The following is a 16,573-nucleotide window of genomic DNA, read 5'->3' on the forward strand; positions in this document are numbered from 1 at the left end:
CATGGGCTCTGCTGGTGCCAAGGGACCTGGTGCCTCCATCTCCCAGAGGAGAAAGCAATGTGAGTTGCTTCTGGAGGAGGCTTCATGCTTCTGCTGAGCTCACTTGTTGAAAATCAGATTGATCTGATTCCAGGCTCCTCAGAGCCCAATAAAAGCCCCTTTTCCTACAGAGTCCTTTCTCCCTGTGTCAGGAACTGCGTATTCTGGCATGAGCCCCATTGTGTCTTGTTGTTCATCTCCACTTCCAGCAGGTTTGTTCTAATGAGCAAAGCTGAAACAGATTCCGAGCTGAAGTCAGAGACTAATAAAGTAGGGTGAGATATTAATTTCAGCAGCAGCCTTGGCAAGAGCCAAACATGGCAATTCCAACATCTAATTGGCTTTTAAAAATAAATTAGTCTGGTTTTCATCTGCATATTTCCCATGCAGGATGTGTGGTGTTTGGCTGTGCCCTATTGTTAGATGGTCAACTGCTGTTGAGCAGTAAAATTACCCAGACCTTTTGACTTTGCAGTCTGCACTGTTAGGGGTGGAGACATTCTGCTGTAGCCTTTTCTTCCCTGAGTCAGTAGAAGCTGATTTCTGTGGTTTATCATGTGGATTCGAGGGAGCAGGATGTGGGATGCTGGCTACTGGCTTCCATTTATGGGCTTTTAGAAATGAGTGGAGCTGTATCTGTTTCTGCTGGCAGAGTCAGCTTCTCTTAAATATGTGCAAAAGCATTTTTAAAATGGGAATTTGATTTCCTGCTGTCTGGTGAAACCAAGCAGGTTACAAAAACAAGGAAGAAGAATAGTGGCTGCCTTCCACTAAATGTGTAAGGAATTTGGAAACCTGTCTATTTCTTGATCTGTGTACAATGCTAACAGTGAAATTGCTCATAAGAGAGCATCATAAATTAAAGTGCAGAGCCTGACACACAGGAAGGAAATTTGGGTTCCTTCTGGCCGTTGTGCCTTGAATTGACAGCAAAGGAGGAAGGATGCTCTCCAGGCTGGCACTGAGCAGAGGTGTGCAGTTCCTACCTCGCCTCCGCTATAATAATTAGTTTCCCTTGGAAGATGTGTGTTGGAGATGACCTTGTAACTAAGAGTATTGGCTGCAGTTTGGGAATATTTTAATTGATTAAGATTATTTTTGGACTAGTGATCTTATTAGAAAGGCAGTTGGTTGAGTGGCCCCTTGAGTTCCTATTATCCTTGTAGATAGATGAGCATTAAAAGGTTGGGTCAGGAAGAGCAAGCCCTGTTGTCTTGTCTGAATTTTCTTGGCCCCTTCTGTTTCTACCATTCACGCCTGCATTTATGCAGAGTACTCTGGGGCCTGTGGGGCTTTCTCCCAGCAGAGGTACAAACAGCCATAAATCCTAATTAAAAGGTATGTTTTATTTTCTGGGTTTAAAAATAAAGAAGACTTAAGAATTCTTGGAATTGAGATGTGTGTATATATTTTGGCCCATCAGGATTAATTGGATTTGCTTCAGCGGTTCACTGTACCATGGCTTCTCAGTAGAACGCTGCTGAGCAATTTAAGCATCTTTCTCGAATGTATGAGGTTCGTACAACACGTGTCCTGCAATAATTTTGCTCCTGCCACTGATGTAAATGTCGAGATTCTTCAGGACCAGCGCAGGGACACGAGGCACGTACTTGGCTGTGCCGTGGATCCGGGCAGCGCGCCTGGCGCCGGGCACTCTGTTCCCCTCGGAACCCTGGAGGTGTTTGAGCCCCGTGTTGTCCCGTGGTGTGTGTTGTAAGTGTGTGTCTCTGTGCACAGAGCAGGCACTCACAGCCCTGGAAAGTTTGGTGTGCTCGTAAATCACATCCGTGCCCTGGAAGAGAGCTGCAGATGAGAGTGTCAGGGTTGACCTTCCAGCAAGTGCAGGAGTGATGAGGGGAAGATTGATGCCTAGAGAGAAGAGCTGGGGATTTACAGAGCCTGTTAGGATTAAATTGCCCCTGTTTTAAGCTGGGGTGGGTTTAGCATTGTTAGACAGGGTTTTGGGGGAGGGCAGGAGAGCTATTGCTGAACCTCCCTCCAGTGTATAATCCTAGTGCAGTGCTGCTGCAATCCCACGGACTGTTCCCCATCCCCTGAGCTGTGAGCAGCCCACAAGGTCAGCATGGGGCTGTTGCTGCAGACCAAGGCAGGGCAGTTTGGGTTGGGAGATCCCATGGCTTATGGAGAGCTGCAGAGGGGCACTATGCCAGGGCCCTGGAAGAAAGGATTTTACCTCCTGAGCAGGAGCTTGGCATCCATCTCCTAGGAAGAGAGGCTGGATGTGAAGCAGCCTTTTGGAGACATGGTGGCAGATCTTGGAAAGGGAGTACCTAAACCAGTCTGTGTGGGGAAGAGAAGGAATCAGTCACAGAAGAAAACCCCTTAGGCACAAGCATGAGTGTGTGTGGACCTGCCAAGCATGATTGCTGCTGTGTTGTGAGGTGATTCTTAAGTCAGTGGAAGTGAGGAATGGTGTAGGTATTAGGGCATGTAAAAGCTGTAATGTATTAAGGTTTCAGGAAACCACCTAATAGTATGTCTTGCAAAATCTTAGTTGGATAAATAATTTAATTTGGTCTAGATAGCAACATTCCTGGATTGAAATCCTGCTAAAAGACTGTCAGTAAGAGCTGCTGATGAACAAAGGAGAGGCTCATCTGGGGGAGATGTAAAGCTGAGGCCAAGAGGATCAATATTAGGTCTGTGTGTGTTTTAACATCCTCATTAATGATCTGTAAGAGGGAGCAAGTGGTGTGTATAGATTAATAAAAACTACCGATAACACTAAAGCTAGAGATGTCTTCAACAAAGCTCAGCACAGAGGTGCAGTCTGAAGGACTTCACAGGTTCAGAAACATGGGCAAAGGACAAAAGAAATGGATGACAATTGAAAATAATCAATGTATCTGTTTGTGTTAAAGTAGCCCAAGCCACGTGCCCCTCCTTGAACCCTCCTTTTGGCAGAGGAGGTGGAATGAGGCACAAGCATGTGGCTGATGTGTCTCATGGGCAGCAAAACTCAAAGCTGCAGAGGGAGCAGTGCAAAGCTCATCCTGGCCAGGCGTGGGTCTCTGCCTGAAACACTGGATTTGATTCTAATCCTACCTGATTTAGAGAGACAAATTGGAAGGGGTCCAGTGCCAGCCTTGGGTAATGTGTGTGCCTGTGCCTAAGCTGTTAGGACAGCAACTTGCAGAAATTTGTGTCTTTTAAGCCTGTGCCCATTTGTGCTGCAGTCTTTGTGCTTAAAGCTGCACACATTTAAGTTGTTCGTGGGAGTATTGTTCCAGGGACAACAAGACAACAAGTTTCTGAAGGATTCAAGTTTCAAAAATGAAATATTTGTGGCAATACTGCCCAAAGAAGCTGTGGAAGCCCCTCAAAGTGTTCAAGGCCAGGTTGGATGGGGCTCTGAGCACCCTGGTCTAGTGGAAGATGTCCTTTCCCATGGCAGAGAATTTAAATGAGATGATCTCTAAAGCCTCTTGACTCTACAGAGTCTCTAGAATCAATCTTTGATTCTATTAATACAATGAGAGAATAGCATGAGTAGAAAATACTGGCCCTCCTGCCCTCGGGGTGCATTGGTGTGGGTCTCCAAAAATGGCTAGGGCTTCTAATTTTGATCACCTGGCATTGCCTAGGTACATTGCCGTAGTACTAGAAGCATAGCAAGAAACAGTCCTGGCTTAAAGGTGTGTGATGCTCAGTTAGAAAAAGGTTCTGTTTTTCTATTCTGAGTGCTTACAAATATCAATGTCTTAGCAAGGCCAAACAAATTCTCTCTAAAATCATGGGTAGCAGGTGCAGTGCATGGTGGTGACTGGCATGAAGTCTATTGTCTCTCCTACTTCTCTGTTTATGTCAGTCTGTAACTCTTTTTGCTCGTTATGCTTATCACACAGCTTTTAATAGTTACAGAATGTGTTTGAATTACGTTTGAAATTCAAATTTCACACAAATAGATGCTTGTTCTTGAACCAGTGTTTGTGTCTGAGTAGCTGGGGGGAGGGGGCTGGTAGTAATTCTTACATATTGCACACACTCACCATGTTATTTTCCATTTCAGCAGGAGTCAGAGGAAGAGAGCGAATTGCAAAAGAAGAGAACAAAGCAGCTGGATCGAACGAAGTTTGCTGCTAAAAGAAAAATTGCACGTAGGTCTCAGTTGTGGGGCTGGGGAAGTTGTCTGGTGCTGAGCAGCTTCTGCTCTTTGTGTTAGAGATTATTTCCCTTGCAGCAAGGCATGACATGGCTGGGGATGCAGAAGAGACCCTTCACAGGGCTAAACTTTGCACTTCCAAAATAAACACGTGAGAGTGTAGATACCTCACTGGGTTCAAAACTGTCTGAGGCTGATGTGAAAGCACCGTCAGTCACAAACTGCTTTCCTGTCCAGGCCCCTCTGCTCCTGTCTGTCCCTGAAACATCACAATGCTTTGACCCGACAGCTGCCGCTCAGGAAGGATCTGAGTCGCAGCTGACAGTTCTCTGAAATCATCAGCTCACAGTGTGGGGGCAGCCAGAGCACCAGCAGCCAGCAACGCTGGGCATCATAAGGAAGGGTGTTAAGAACCAGGGATTTGGTTGATGTCATTTTGCTGTTATATAAAGTGTCGGTGCACCCTTGTCACAGCGCTGTGTGCAGTTCTGGCCTCTGCAAGGACACAGTGGTGCATCCAGAGAAGGGCAGCCCAAGTCATGAAGGAGTGGAACAGCTGCCTGGTGAGGAGAGACTGGAAAGCTTGGGGCTGCTTTGTTAGGAGAGAAGGGTGGGATCAAAGTTCCCATCGGGAAAGCAGTGCCTCAGCTGAGCACAGAGCTGTTGTTTACCAGCTCCTGGGGTGTATCAGTGGAAATAGCAAGAAATAGAAAGGTTTAAAACGGGTGAAGGACAGTAATGCTTCAAACAGCATGGGGTGAACTGGAAGTTTGTGTCACAGGAGGTTGTGGAGAGGTCAGTATCAACAGCTTTAATAAGGTATTAAATGCATTCATGGACAATAAATCTGTGAACAGATGCTAAAGGCTGGGATGTTCCCACTCATATTTTGATGTACAGGCAGGAGGGCCCACTGAACACGGCCAGTGTACCTCTGCTCCCTGTAAAGCCCTACATGTTACAGCAGCCAGGCCCCAGAGGGTCCCCACTCGTGTTCCTGTGCTCTGTGAGGCAGTGGTCCATCCTGCAGGTAAAATTCAGGATGTTTTAAAATGGGAGAGATGTTGCCTCCTGCAAAACCCAAAGCAATCACTGAACAAAATGGAGCACGCCAGTGCTCTGCAAGCAGCAGCAGTTGGGCTTGTCAGTCCTCACAGGGCTTGTGTGAATTAAATTGTTTTTAATAGAGGCCTAAGGCCATAGCACAGAACAGCCCAGCTCTTTGTGGGAGCTGCAGCCCACTGTGCATGTCTGTGCTGAACAAGTAAGATAGCAAAGTCAGAGATGGGGAAAGAGTTCTTTTTCTTATTCTTCTTTTTCTCCCAAAGGAAACAGAACACCAAATTAAAGCTGAAACCCCCCTTGGAGATGCCACTAAAATGTGACCAAGCATATGGTGCTAAGAGCAGGGATCTGCTGAAGTTTGATGTCCTCGTTGCATCATTGAACATGTAGGGTTTCAGGAGCTGGTGCTGTGCAAAAGGTGTTCAGTGTGCTCCAGAAAATCCACAGGAGACAGGGCCAGCTCTCCAGACATTCTATACCAGAGGAGTTCTGCTGTGTTTCTAGGAGTTGAAATTATTGATAATAGTTTTTCTTTTCCTGGGGCAAAAGCTGCCTTTTTTTATTTCTTAGTGTGCTCCTCTGAGTTTGGGGGTGCCTGGCACCTCACGGTCAGAGAGCGGGGGCTTAAGCACGTGTGATGGGGGGGCTGTTCTCATTTGTGGGAAGCTATAATTAGACTTTTGGTGTTTGCTCTTAGGCAAATTAAGATTTGAAGTAGTAATTATTTTTCCCAGTGTCTTTAAATAAATTCTTTGAATTGCGAGGCAAATTGGTCTTTTGTAAAGATTGGGTGCTTCTGGGTAGAGCAAGTTCTTTCTCCTCAAAACTGGAAAATTTTGGATGTTGGCAGGCACTCGTTATAAAGCATATCCTCCCTTTTTTGCTTTGTTGTGGTTTTATTCATTTTAACCTAAAGCCATAACTAAAATATATCTGTGACGTTTCATCCTGACAGGATAAATGGAAATACAAAACCTAAAGAAGTCTCTCTCTCTTTTTTTTCCGGAGGAAGTCGGTGCTTTAAAGCACATATGAATGTTTTTACTGTAATTGTACTTTGGATATGTAAAATAACCGAGATCCCGCATTTCTGTTATTTTTGAGTAAATCTCTTATTAGTAAGTGTTATAACTACAACTAGTGGGGTTTTGCATCTAATTCACTTTGCAAATGTCAAAATGGAACATAAATCGCTTTGCAAATTGCCGTATTAGCATTTAAAAAGGTTCTGAAATGGTTTAATTTGTTTAGGGCTGCGTATCTTAAAAACAGTTTCTTTCTGACCCCTCCTTCCCATCTGCGGGTCTCTTGGATGCCCCGGTCCCCAGAGAGGCGCTGGGATTTCCTGCTGCGTTGGGATGGACGCGTGTGACGAGGGGATTTTGGAGTGTGAGATGCAGAGTTCCCAGCGCCGGTGCTTCCCCCTGGGAATGGGCTCCTGCAAGGCAGGCGAGTGATGAGTGTGAGCTGAGCATCGGTCCAGATGGAGAGGGATGGTTTCTCCCGGGATCTGTGGAGCCCCTGCCACACACTCTGAGCTCTCTGCCCAGCTCTGTTTGCACACAGTGGTCGGGGGCTAACGCAGCGCTCTGGGTTTCTAATCATCATAAATTATGACGGCTGCAATCAGCATCAAGTTTAATAAAACACACGGTGCTGAGAAGTGATCAGTCCTGGAGCATGAAATACCGTCAGCTCCGCTTAAAGCAGGTCAGGTCTGCTGGAAGTCATAAGCAGAGCTGCTCTTTGCTCTCCCCACAGTAATGCCAGGTGGATTTAAACTCGAGTTTTCCCCATCTCCAGAGCACCTACTCAACTGGAACGTGCACTAAGTGCATCTTGTTTGTCACTGGTTTCTTTGCCAGAGGCAGCATTTGTCTGGCACATTCCCTGTCCCCAGAGGGGAAATTGCTGTGCCAGGGAGGGAGAAGAAAACAAAATGTACAGCAGTAACTCGCCAAAAAAATGTTTCTTTTTATTAAGCTTCATGGATGTTGATAGCCTGAACTGGCAAACACTCAGGCCCCTGTTGAAGCACGTGGAAAGTCGTGTGTTGCAGGGTGCCGATCATGTGCACCAGTTTTCCTGCACATGTCTGAGTTTGCAGGATCTGGCCTGATTGCTGTGATGGTCTGAGCAGGAAAACAAATCAGCACACACTTTCTGAATGCTTGGAAGGTGTTTGGTGTTATGGAAAAAGAAAAGACTGTATGTAGCACTAAGTGCTATGGTCTGGATGACATGGTGCTGTTTGGTCAAAGGTTGGACTCAATCTCAGAGGTGTTTTCCAACCTAATTGACTCTGTGATATGCTGTTTAATGCTGCTGTTCTTGGGGCTGGGAGCTATTGCCATACACTGGACTGTGCTTTCCATTAAAGGATGCTTTTTTTTTTTTTTTTTTTTTTTTTGCCCTGGTCCCTCCTGGCTGTAACATCATAGAGTGACTTTGTCCAAGGACAAAAGATCCCCATGAGCCCTGAGAGCGCTGCAATCTGCTTTCCCTTCAACCTCTTTCTTAATTTTCAAAGGAATTACCCCCCACCCCACCCCAAACCAACAACCTGAAGCTAAGTGCTGTTTTACTAGGACACATAAAGAAATCTGAAGGTAATCAGTCCAAAAATGCTTCAGATCCTGCTGCCATCATCCAGGAGCTGGGGGAAGGGCAGAGCAAAGCTCTGCTCTGTGGATGCTCCTGGTTGCAGCAGAGCTGTCATGGGCAGGCTGCGGTACTGCCAGAGCACAGCTGCACCGCTGTGTTTGGGTGGCAGCTGGTAGGGAGAGGATGGGATAGAAAATGGGAGCCTGCAACTTGTGAATGCATCTTTACCCAGGGAAACGCCTGTCTCTGGAGCTGGCTGCAGTGCAGGCATGTTTTGTGCTTGGGCAGCCTCCCTGTTCAAATGGCATGTCTTAAAGATGTTGTAGCCCGTCGGAGAGCGCGAGCCTTTGGTTCATGCATGAGATGGCGCGTGCAGGATTCTGCCTGGAGGAGGGAGCGGGTTCTGAAGGAAATCTGTCAATTTGTTTCGAGTGAGAAGATGTATTTTTCAGCTCCTGAGAGTGCTGTTGAGTTGTTTTTCAAGCTGCACTCCATTCTGCAGACATTGTATATTTTAAGCAGAGTGAAAGTGTTGGATTGAATCTAAGTAAATAAGTGTTTTCCAGAGTAACTAGCTGCTTTGTTTCTACATAGCCAGTCTAGACTTTTGGTTTGATTGGAGCGAGGAATATTTCAGGAATAAATTTTCTGCTGAAGTAGCAGTTACAACTGTAGGAAACCTGTTTCCCATGCATGAGTGACTTAGTGATGCAGTGGAGTGGTGATGTGTGCAGAAGGGGGATGTATGCATGTGAAATATCCTCTATAATACCACCAAGCAAGTAATATTATCCTCCACAGAGCTTTCCACCTGCAGCTCCGGGTGAACAACATGTAGCTCTTTTTCTCTTGGGTAGGTCTCCTGTGGTATTGCAGGTAACTGTGTTAGAAGAGAGTGAGCTGTGCTACTCAGTTAGTAAAAAAGTGTCTTAAAGAAGATGTGTTGTTTATCCTACCTTGCCTCTGAGCCTATCTGATACAAAAATGAGCATACTTTAGAAATCTTTGGAGTCCATTTCCTCTCTCCTTGAACATGCATTCTGCAGCTGCAGTGTGTCTTGTTTGATGGCAAATAAAATGTCATGTTGCAGTTAATATACTTGGGGAATGGGAGCTTAGATTGCTGTACAAACCTGAGGTGAAGTTCCTGACCTGAATTACCTTTCTCATTTAGTGTTGCCTGCTCCAGTTTTGGTGACACCTTTTCAGGACAGCTGAGGTTTAGATGATTTTCTCTGTATTCCTCCTGTGGAGGTGGGACTCACCCATTTTTCCCTACATGCTGGATGTTCACCGAGTGCTTACATACACCTGCAGCTGTGACTTGACATTATCCTGTTTCTTCTGCTGTAGAGATGACTGAAGAGGAACAATTTGCACTGGCCCTGAAAATGAGTGAGCAAGAAGCTAGACAAGTGAACTGTCAGGAAGAGGAAGAGGAGGAGCTCTTGAGGAAGGCCATTGCTGAGAGCCTTAGTGTAAGTGCACTTCTGTGAAGAGGCTCACTAGGGTTCTTTAGCAACATTGCTGTCTGTGCTTGTTTTACCATGTTGCACAAAAGAAAGTTCTACTGGGAGGGTGTAGATATCCCCAGCACAAACTGGAATGACAGCAGCCTCAGAGTAGTTGTTTTGTACTGTTCCTAGTGAGAGGGACATAAGTCTAACCCCAGCCGTCCCTATTTTGAGGTACAGAGTTCTGATTTTGGATAGGGGGATCTGCAGTCCAGGTGATGGCTGCCAGCGTGCTGGGGGAACCCTTGGTTGTGCTGTGCTGATAGAGAACATGTCTGTAGGAGAGTCAACCTTTTGTTTTCCAGAGCTGTCAGCCCTCAGACTCGTCGACTGCAACTCCTCAGCTGTCAGTGGAAGCACTAGATTCACAGGGCCAAAGCCAGCCTGCTGAGAGAGAAGGCTCTGAGATCCTGGGAGGCCTGGCGTTCTGCCCTGACACCCCTCCCTCTGACTGCAGCTCCCACTCACAGAGCTCCAGAGCTGATGGGAATGGACAGATGGATGTCGCCCGGAGACCCTTGGTAGTGTTGAGGAGGTTAAGCCAGGAAATCATTGAAAGCTCACTAGTATCCAGCATAATCGTGTCTCCGGGGAAGGGCCAGCCTGTGACAAGGTCAAGTGAAAAGTCTTCCTCACCAGCAAAAAGAGATTCGAGTAACATGTTACCCAGCACTCTTGGAGAGGACTTCATGTCTTTGAGTCCCACCTTTGGCAAGGTGTCTTCAGGAGGCTCCTGGCGACTGACACCTCGGAGACTGTTTGCCAGCCCCTCCAGCTCTTCTGAAGCAGCAGGCCATGAATCAAAAGAGCAGCTTCTGCCCTGCACTGGCCATTCTGTGGGAGAAGCTGGTGCTGGGAGCTCAGCCACGCTCTGCAAGAGCAGGACCACAGAACAGTGTGACAGTCCCAGGAGGAGCGGTGGAGGAGCAGGTACCAAACACAGCTCACAGCCTGGGCACGCTGCCAAGGTCTGTGTTTCCACAGAGCAAGCAGAGCAGAATGAGGGGTCTGGCAGTACCCCGGATCTTTGCATGCTGACTGCGGTGGAGGAGAAGCACAAACGGGAGGAGGCAAGAGACACAGTGCACTATTATTGGGGCATCCCCTTCTGCCCCAAAGGGGTGGACCCCAACCAGTACACCAAAGTCATCTTGTGTCAGCTGGAGGTTTACCAGAAGAGCCTTAAGCAGGCTCAGAGACAGCTATTGCATAAGAAGGAGTTTGGTAACCCGGTTGTGCCCAGTTCTTCCTTGAGCCAAAATGAGCTTGGGAAAGGAGAGGAGATAAGCAGGGAGAATGGGGTTGCTGATGGTACAGAAGATGGAGATACAGAGGGACAGGAGTCTGAAAACATCACCTGGCTCCACCCTTCAAAGAAGAGGGAGGCAGAGAGCCCAGGGCACAGCATGGAAGAAGAGAAGAACTCCAATTCTGATGATGAACCGACCACCAGCTACTGTCAGGTAAGAGCTTCGCCACTGAGCAGAGGTTGAGCAGCCATGCCCTTCTGTCCATTTTACGGTTCAGTCCCTTCTGCAAAGCAGGCACTGCTATTTAATACCCCTCTTAAATTTAAGGACCTCCTCCCCCAGCCACACAGGTTACTGTGGAAGGGAGAGAAGTGTACAGGCTGACACCCAGCTCACACAAGACAGGGGCCATTGAGCAGCCTGGCAGTCATCATTAGTACTCCAGAGACCGACACATCCGTCTGATCTGTCTCAGAAGGGTGCAGCTTGGCAGTGTGTCAAGGTAGAGGGCACAGAGGTGATACTGACCACCACCAGCTCTGGTAAACCAGTTTATAAGCCTGTGGCTGTGTGGGGAGCTCTGGGTTTCCCTTTGCAGACAGAGATGTGGGTTTGTCCTTGCAGTGCAGCCTTTCCTGTTTGCCCCTCCACGCTCGTTTGCATGCATCAGTGCTTCACCCTTGGAAGAGCTCTTTTCCCTCATGGCTGGGAGAGTCTCTGTGTGGTCACAGGCATCTTCTGCCTGCCCTGGTGATCTGTCACCACGGTGGTGCTCCCTGTCCTTGTCCTGGTGCTGGGCACCTTCTCTCGGGCTCGTGTGTGCTAGACACTAGGTGTCAGCCTCTGTCTCTGTCAGGGCTCTCCTGCTGGAGCGGAAGGCAGCTTTCTGTCACTGCTAAGTTTAAACAGATTGCTAGTCAGATGAAGTATTTATTACTGCTGTATTTTAGGTTTGTGTCAGCCTTTTCCAACCCTCATTTTTCATAATGACTTCACTCCCGGATCATTGTATAACTTTATCTTCTCTATGACTGAAGCCTTGGCTCTGTTGTTCCTGTTTTCAAGTGTATTTGATCATTTACCCTGGTGTTAGAAAGATACTTAACTTGTTTTGTGATATTTATATTCTGTCTTGTAATATTGAACACTTAGGAAAAACGTCATGTCTGCATTTTTTGGTTGCAGAAGAAGAGCAGAGCAGCCTGTGCTGAAATGTGACTTTTCATGACAGTGCTTTGGCTCGGGTTTAGCAGATGGAGATTTAAACAAGCCTTAGAGGTGATCTGCAGAGGAAAGGAACTGACTTGTGCCCTTTTTCATTTCCTTAGGATAGATACAAAAGACCTGAGAGGTTCTTAAAGCAAACTGCACTTTTTTTTTCTGTAGCTTTTCCTCTGGAAATGAAGGTGTCATTATACTGGAAGATTGGGGTGACTGGAGGTCTGTGGATGTGTACTCTAAAGCCCTTGGGAAGCTACAGCAGCTGGGAAGGGCATGAACTTTTAATCAGTACTGAAAATTGTGTGGTATTTTAAAAAATATTATCTGTTTAATGCTAATACCTAATTAATTCTCAGAGAGAAAAGAGGTTTTAGTGGTGCTGAGTGGTAACTTGTAACCTGCTCCTCTTGACCACAGGAGCTGTCTCAGAGCCATAGCTGAGAGATGTAGTCTTTCTGATATTTTTGAGGTGAAAAAATAAGGGAGGGAGAGCAGACGTTACAATTTCAACCCTAGCTCAAAATTTGCCAGTCTTCTATTTACATGAGAGAAAATAATTTCTAAATGCCTTTTCATCTGCTTTATCACACCCAGCATGAGAGGTAGCTCCTTTCTCTCGCCTCTCTGTGCAGTCGCACACTGAGGCCAGAGCAGGTGATTTACTTGCAAAATCGATATGTTTGATGTTTGCTTGTGCCTTGTCTCCATTTTTTTCCTTCTATCAAATACAATTCCACTGGCAGTAACAAAGGAGGGGCCCAGAGCTGTCGTGTCTCCACCTTGCTGCATCTCTTGGAGACCCTTTGCTGCCTGGTCTGCCTTGGGGCTCCCCCAGTGCCACCAGGGCTGCTCTGCTGGTGGGGCTGGTGGGAGATCTTAGGCTGTGCTGCGTGTAGAAACCATCCTTGAGGACTCAAAACCGTCCTTGAAAAACGACATGGCCTCATGCCATGTGTGAAATGAAGGTTCAAATGATGTGCTTGTGGGAGGCTGCCTGTACTGCCCTGAAAACCTCACCTGGAATGGGCACAGACCTTCCACCCTGGCAGCAGTCAGCTGCTGCCACTGCCTCCTGCAGCCAGGGGATGTTTGCACAGAGCAAATCCTGGTTGTCAGGAGATCTCACAGCCTGTGAACCTGCACTAACAAACTTCAGTGCTAATAGAATCAATTTCTTCAGAGCCTTTCAGATAAGGTTAGGGGACTCTTGGTCTTTAAAAGATTCAGAGGGAAAAGACCCAATTCTGGAGATTTAGAGTCTGGTGACCTGAATTAGTGCCATATTTTATAACAGATGTACAAGGAAAAACATAAACATGAATGAGTGTTTGTGACCAGGGCAGAGACATTGTTAACAAATGCACAATGCAGGAGAAAGACAAATAAAAATAAGAGAGGAGGTGGGGTATTTTATGTTAATGATGAGCTAGGCTGCAAAGAAGTAAAGGAAAGCATAGATAAAACAGGATATTTGGGGGTTGGAGTCACACTGGGGAAATTTGACAGGAGAGGCCTTGATTTGGAGCTTCCCAGGTAAGTATACCCAGGAGTGGAGCTGATCGAAGTTGAAACCTTTGGTGGAAATCAAGCTCATAGCACTTGATAGACTCAAGGAAAGGGGAGAAAAACTCCTTGGGTTTCTTTGAGATCTAGCATGAGAAATTGTAGGCCTGACCGCAAGGACTGCTAATAAACTGTTGTAATTCCACCTGATTAGAGGATGGCAAGTGTAGCGTGTACACTGCAGAAGAAGAAAGGCATGTGGGTAATGACTGGCATGTTAGCCTGACCTCAGCAGTGCATAAGGCTTTTGAACAAATTTTAAAGGAAAGAATAAGTGGAGTGGTAGAGCTAAATGAAAAATGGGATAAAATGCACACAGATTTTCCAGCTGTAGGTTAATCTGTTCCCTTCCTTTGATGGGACAGCTGATTTCCCAGGCAAGAAAAATGCAACAGATTTTATCTCCAGAGAATTTCAGAAAAGTGCTTCTCATGGTCAAGCATCAGCTGTACCAGTTGATCAGGTCATTCTGTCTCAGGAAAATAAGTTTTAAAGTGGAGTAGGTGAGGGCTGCTAGGGTACCTGGGGGAGTGTAGGGGACACTAAAAACCTTGGGTTGTTTCAAGCTCAGCACAGGTGGAGGTGGAGAAAAGCTATGGTTGCTGCCTACAAATACATTGAGGTGGATGCTGAGAACAGGCAGAGAGCGTGGAAGATGATGGGCAGTGTGGGAAGGAGTGGAAGGACATGAACTGTCCAGAAACATGTCTAGGCAGCAAGGTAACAAAAAGTACTGCCAGGCTTTATTACAGGGAATACCTTGCCAAAAGGAGGGATGGAGGGAAAAAGCTGATTAGTTCTGGATGGATAAAAATATTCAGAAGACTGGGTGCAATGTCATGGACAGGATCCAGTGACCCAGCAGACCCTAGTCAGCTGTGCACATTGTTTTATATAACACCAGAATTTTCCTTTCCAGTCCTCCCAGGTACTGCCTGCAGAGGATGTGCCTGAAGATGGGGAACCCATGCAAATTGCACAGAGGTGAGTAGGGTGTTCAGAGTGTGGGTCTCAGAGGTCCTCTGTAGTGATATGGGCTCTTTTACTCTCCCTGGAGTATTTTGGGGTGCAGTCCCACCACAGTTCACTGTAAGACTTGCTGGAAGGGCTGGCTGTTAAGGATCCCTGAAAATACATGGCTTTGGAGCAGCATGGGAGAGGTGGGGCACAGCTGAGGAGAAGGGATCAGTTGCTGTTGTTACTTTATAAGATGTGCAAGGTGCATTCTTGTACAAGTTGAAGAAGTTGCTCCTTGCCCTCTGAAGCTCCTGGTACATGGTGCAGTAAAGCCATGGGGAGCTGGAGGTGAGTTACAGTGATGCTATCACGTGTCTGTCAGGGAAGGCTCACAGGCAGCACGGGGAAGGGTTTACTGGATTTCTGTGTGTATTTTTATGTTCTTGCCTTGCTGCTGAAGAGGAAAGCAGGGAGGAGGAAGCCAGACGGCACTGCCTATCAGCCAAAGATAGAGTGCAGTGCTCCAGAAAAGCCACTTCAGCAGATGACAGGTGTGGGGCAAGTCAACATGATTTTCTTCAGATTTAAGCCTACTCCTCTTTTCCTTTTTTTTTTTTCCCCTCCTTCCTGTGGGATGCAATTCCACAGCAAAGGCTATGGAGAGGAAGGACAAATGGGAGAGGATTCAGGGAGCAAGTTACAAGAAAGACCAGATACTGTCATGTTTTTGTAATTTGCTGGATTTTATAATTTAAACCTGCTTTGGAACAAAACTGCCAACTTTCCTCTGATCTAACAGCATTTGGCCTGAGCAGTTAATATCAATATGCAGAGTATGAAAATCCCTCTTGCTTGCACCTTTCTAACAAGCTTAAAACCTGCCTTGGGGAGCAGAAGGAACCTGCAGCTGCCACTGCTGCCGGGGTTGATGAGCCTGTGACAGCTGAGCTCTGAGCTTGCGTAGAAGGCAGCGAGGTGTGCGCTCTGCAGCTCTGGCCTCCTGCCTGCTTAGGGCCTGAGAGCCCAGGATATGAAAGGAGAGAGACCTCTTTCCTTTGGTGTAGCTGGTGGGGTTAATCTGGGACATTCCCCAAGTTACCCAGGAGCTCCTGGCTGCCCGCCTTGGGGTGGGATGCACCTGGATGCAGTAGCCCCTCCTCGAGCAGCTGGAACATCTGCAGCAAGGCAAGAAATGGCTGCAGTCTTTGCAGTTTTGTGCACATTAAGTGTTGCCATCTGGCTCCTGGTAATTTGCCAGCACAGGCCTCTCTTGGGTACGGCTCAGGCACCCCAACCGGCTGGCCTCAGCAGCACTTAATAAGAAAACATGGCTCTGAGCTGTCTGGAGAGAGTGGAGCAGTTTAGGAAGTGCCAGTCCTGTGGAGAAATTGCTTTGCTTTCTGTGGGCTGCTCTCCCCGCTTGTTCCACGCTTTGTACAGAGCATGGAAGATTGGGGTTTTAATAAATGATTATAGGCTTTGTTACCAGGAGATAGTTGGTGTAGCAAGAAATGTGGTTTGACTTCAAATTGATTAGCCCATTTTATAAATGTCATAGAAAGTTGTTTTGTGTGAGTTCTTTTGAAGAGAGCCCTGATGTTAGACACAGAGTAAAACACGCTCAGCCTGGATTCATAACAAATGCTTTGAGATGCTTTATTTAGAGAGAAAAGCCACTTGTGATTTCCTATCAGAATTTTGTTATTTATCATAAATCAGCAGTGGCTGTTCTCTCTTCTCTGAGGCCTGTGGTTGAGCTTAATAAATCTTGTGTTTGTCAGTGCAGGGATTCATGTTTTTAAAGTGTGTTCTTGCATACTTGATCAGACTAATCAGAGAGCCACGCAAGGCGCAGAGTGTGTCAGCATGGGTGCCAGACTTACTCAGCAATGCCTGCCTGTGTCAGAAAGACACTGTGCAGTGAGGTGGGAGGGAAAAAAAAAGGAATCCAGAGGTTAAAATGAGAGGAGCAATTCTGGGTGCTGCTCTGAGGAACCTGTGCAGTAGTGCTGTAAGGACTTTGCTGCAGGGAAAATGCCTTGTGTCACACCTGTGCTGCTTCTGGCTGCCATGCACAGGGATAGAACACGAGCAGGGTGAGGAGGGAGAGGAAAATGTGGGATAGAGCAGGTCTGTCTTTCCCCTGTGAGGATTTCCTTCCCCAAACAGGAGGAGGCACAGTGCTGGTACATGCGCAACTCTCACATCTTCTCCCACAGAGAGTCCTACAATTGTGA

At 46.9% G+C, this 16,573-nt stretch overlaps 1 protein-coding gene across 7 annotated transcripts in view; it reads left to right on the forward strand.

Moving 5' to 3' along the window:
* The window catches only part of UIMC1 (ubiquitin interaction motif containing 1), a 39,834-nt gene that overhangs the window by 8,664 nt on the left and 14,597 nt on the right, over positions 1-16,573 (forward strand). For 6 of the 7 annotated variants that reach the window (XM_058848687.1, XM_058848690.1, XM_058848689.1 and 3 more), the window contains exons 3-6: positions 4,070-4,157; positions 9,185-9,309; positions 9,651-10,808; positions 14,299-14,363. In XM_058848687.1, the coding sequence (XP_058704670.1) occupies positions 4,070-4,157; positions 9,185-9,309; positions 9,651-10,808; positions 14,299-14,363 (1,436 nt within the window). The remainder of the gene's footprint in view (positions 1-4,069; positions 4,158-9,184; positions 9,310-9,650; positions 10,809-14,298; positions 14,364-16,573) is intronic. The other variant, XM_058848688.1, reaches the window with a different exon arrangement.

Source organism: Poecile atricapillus, chromosome 13, assembly GCF_030490865.1.
Source record: "Poecile atricapillus isolate bPoeAtr1 chromosome 13, bPoeAtr1.hap1, whole genome shotgun sequence".
In the NCBI taxonomy this organism is placed as follows: Eukaryota; Metazoa; Chordata; class Aves; order Passeriformes; family Paridae; genus Poecile; species Poecile atricapillus.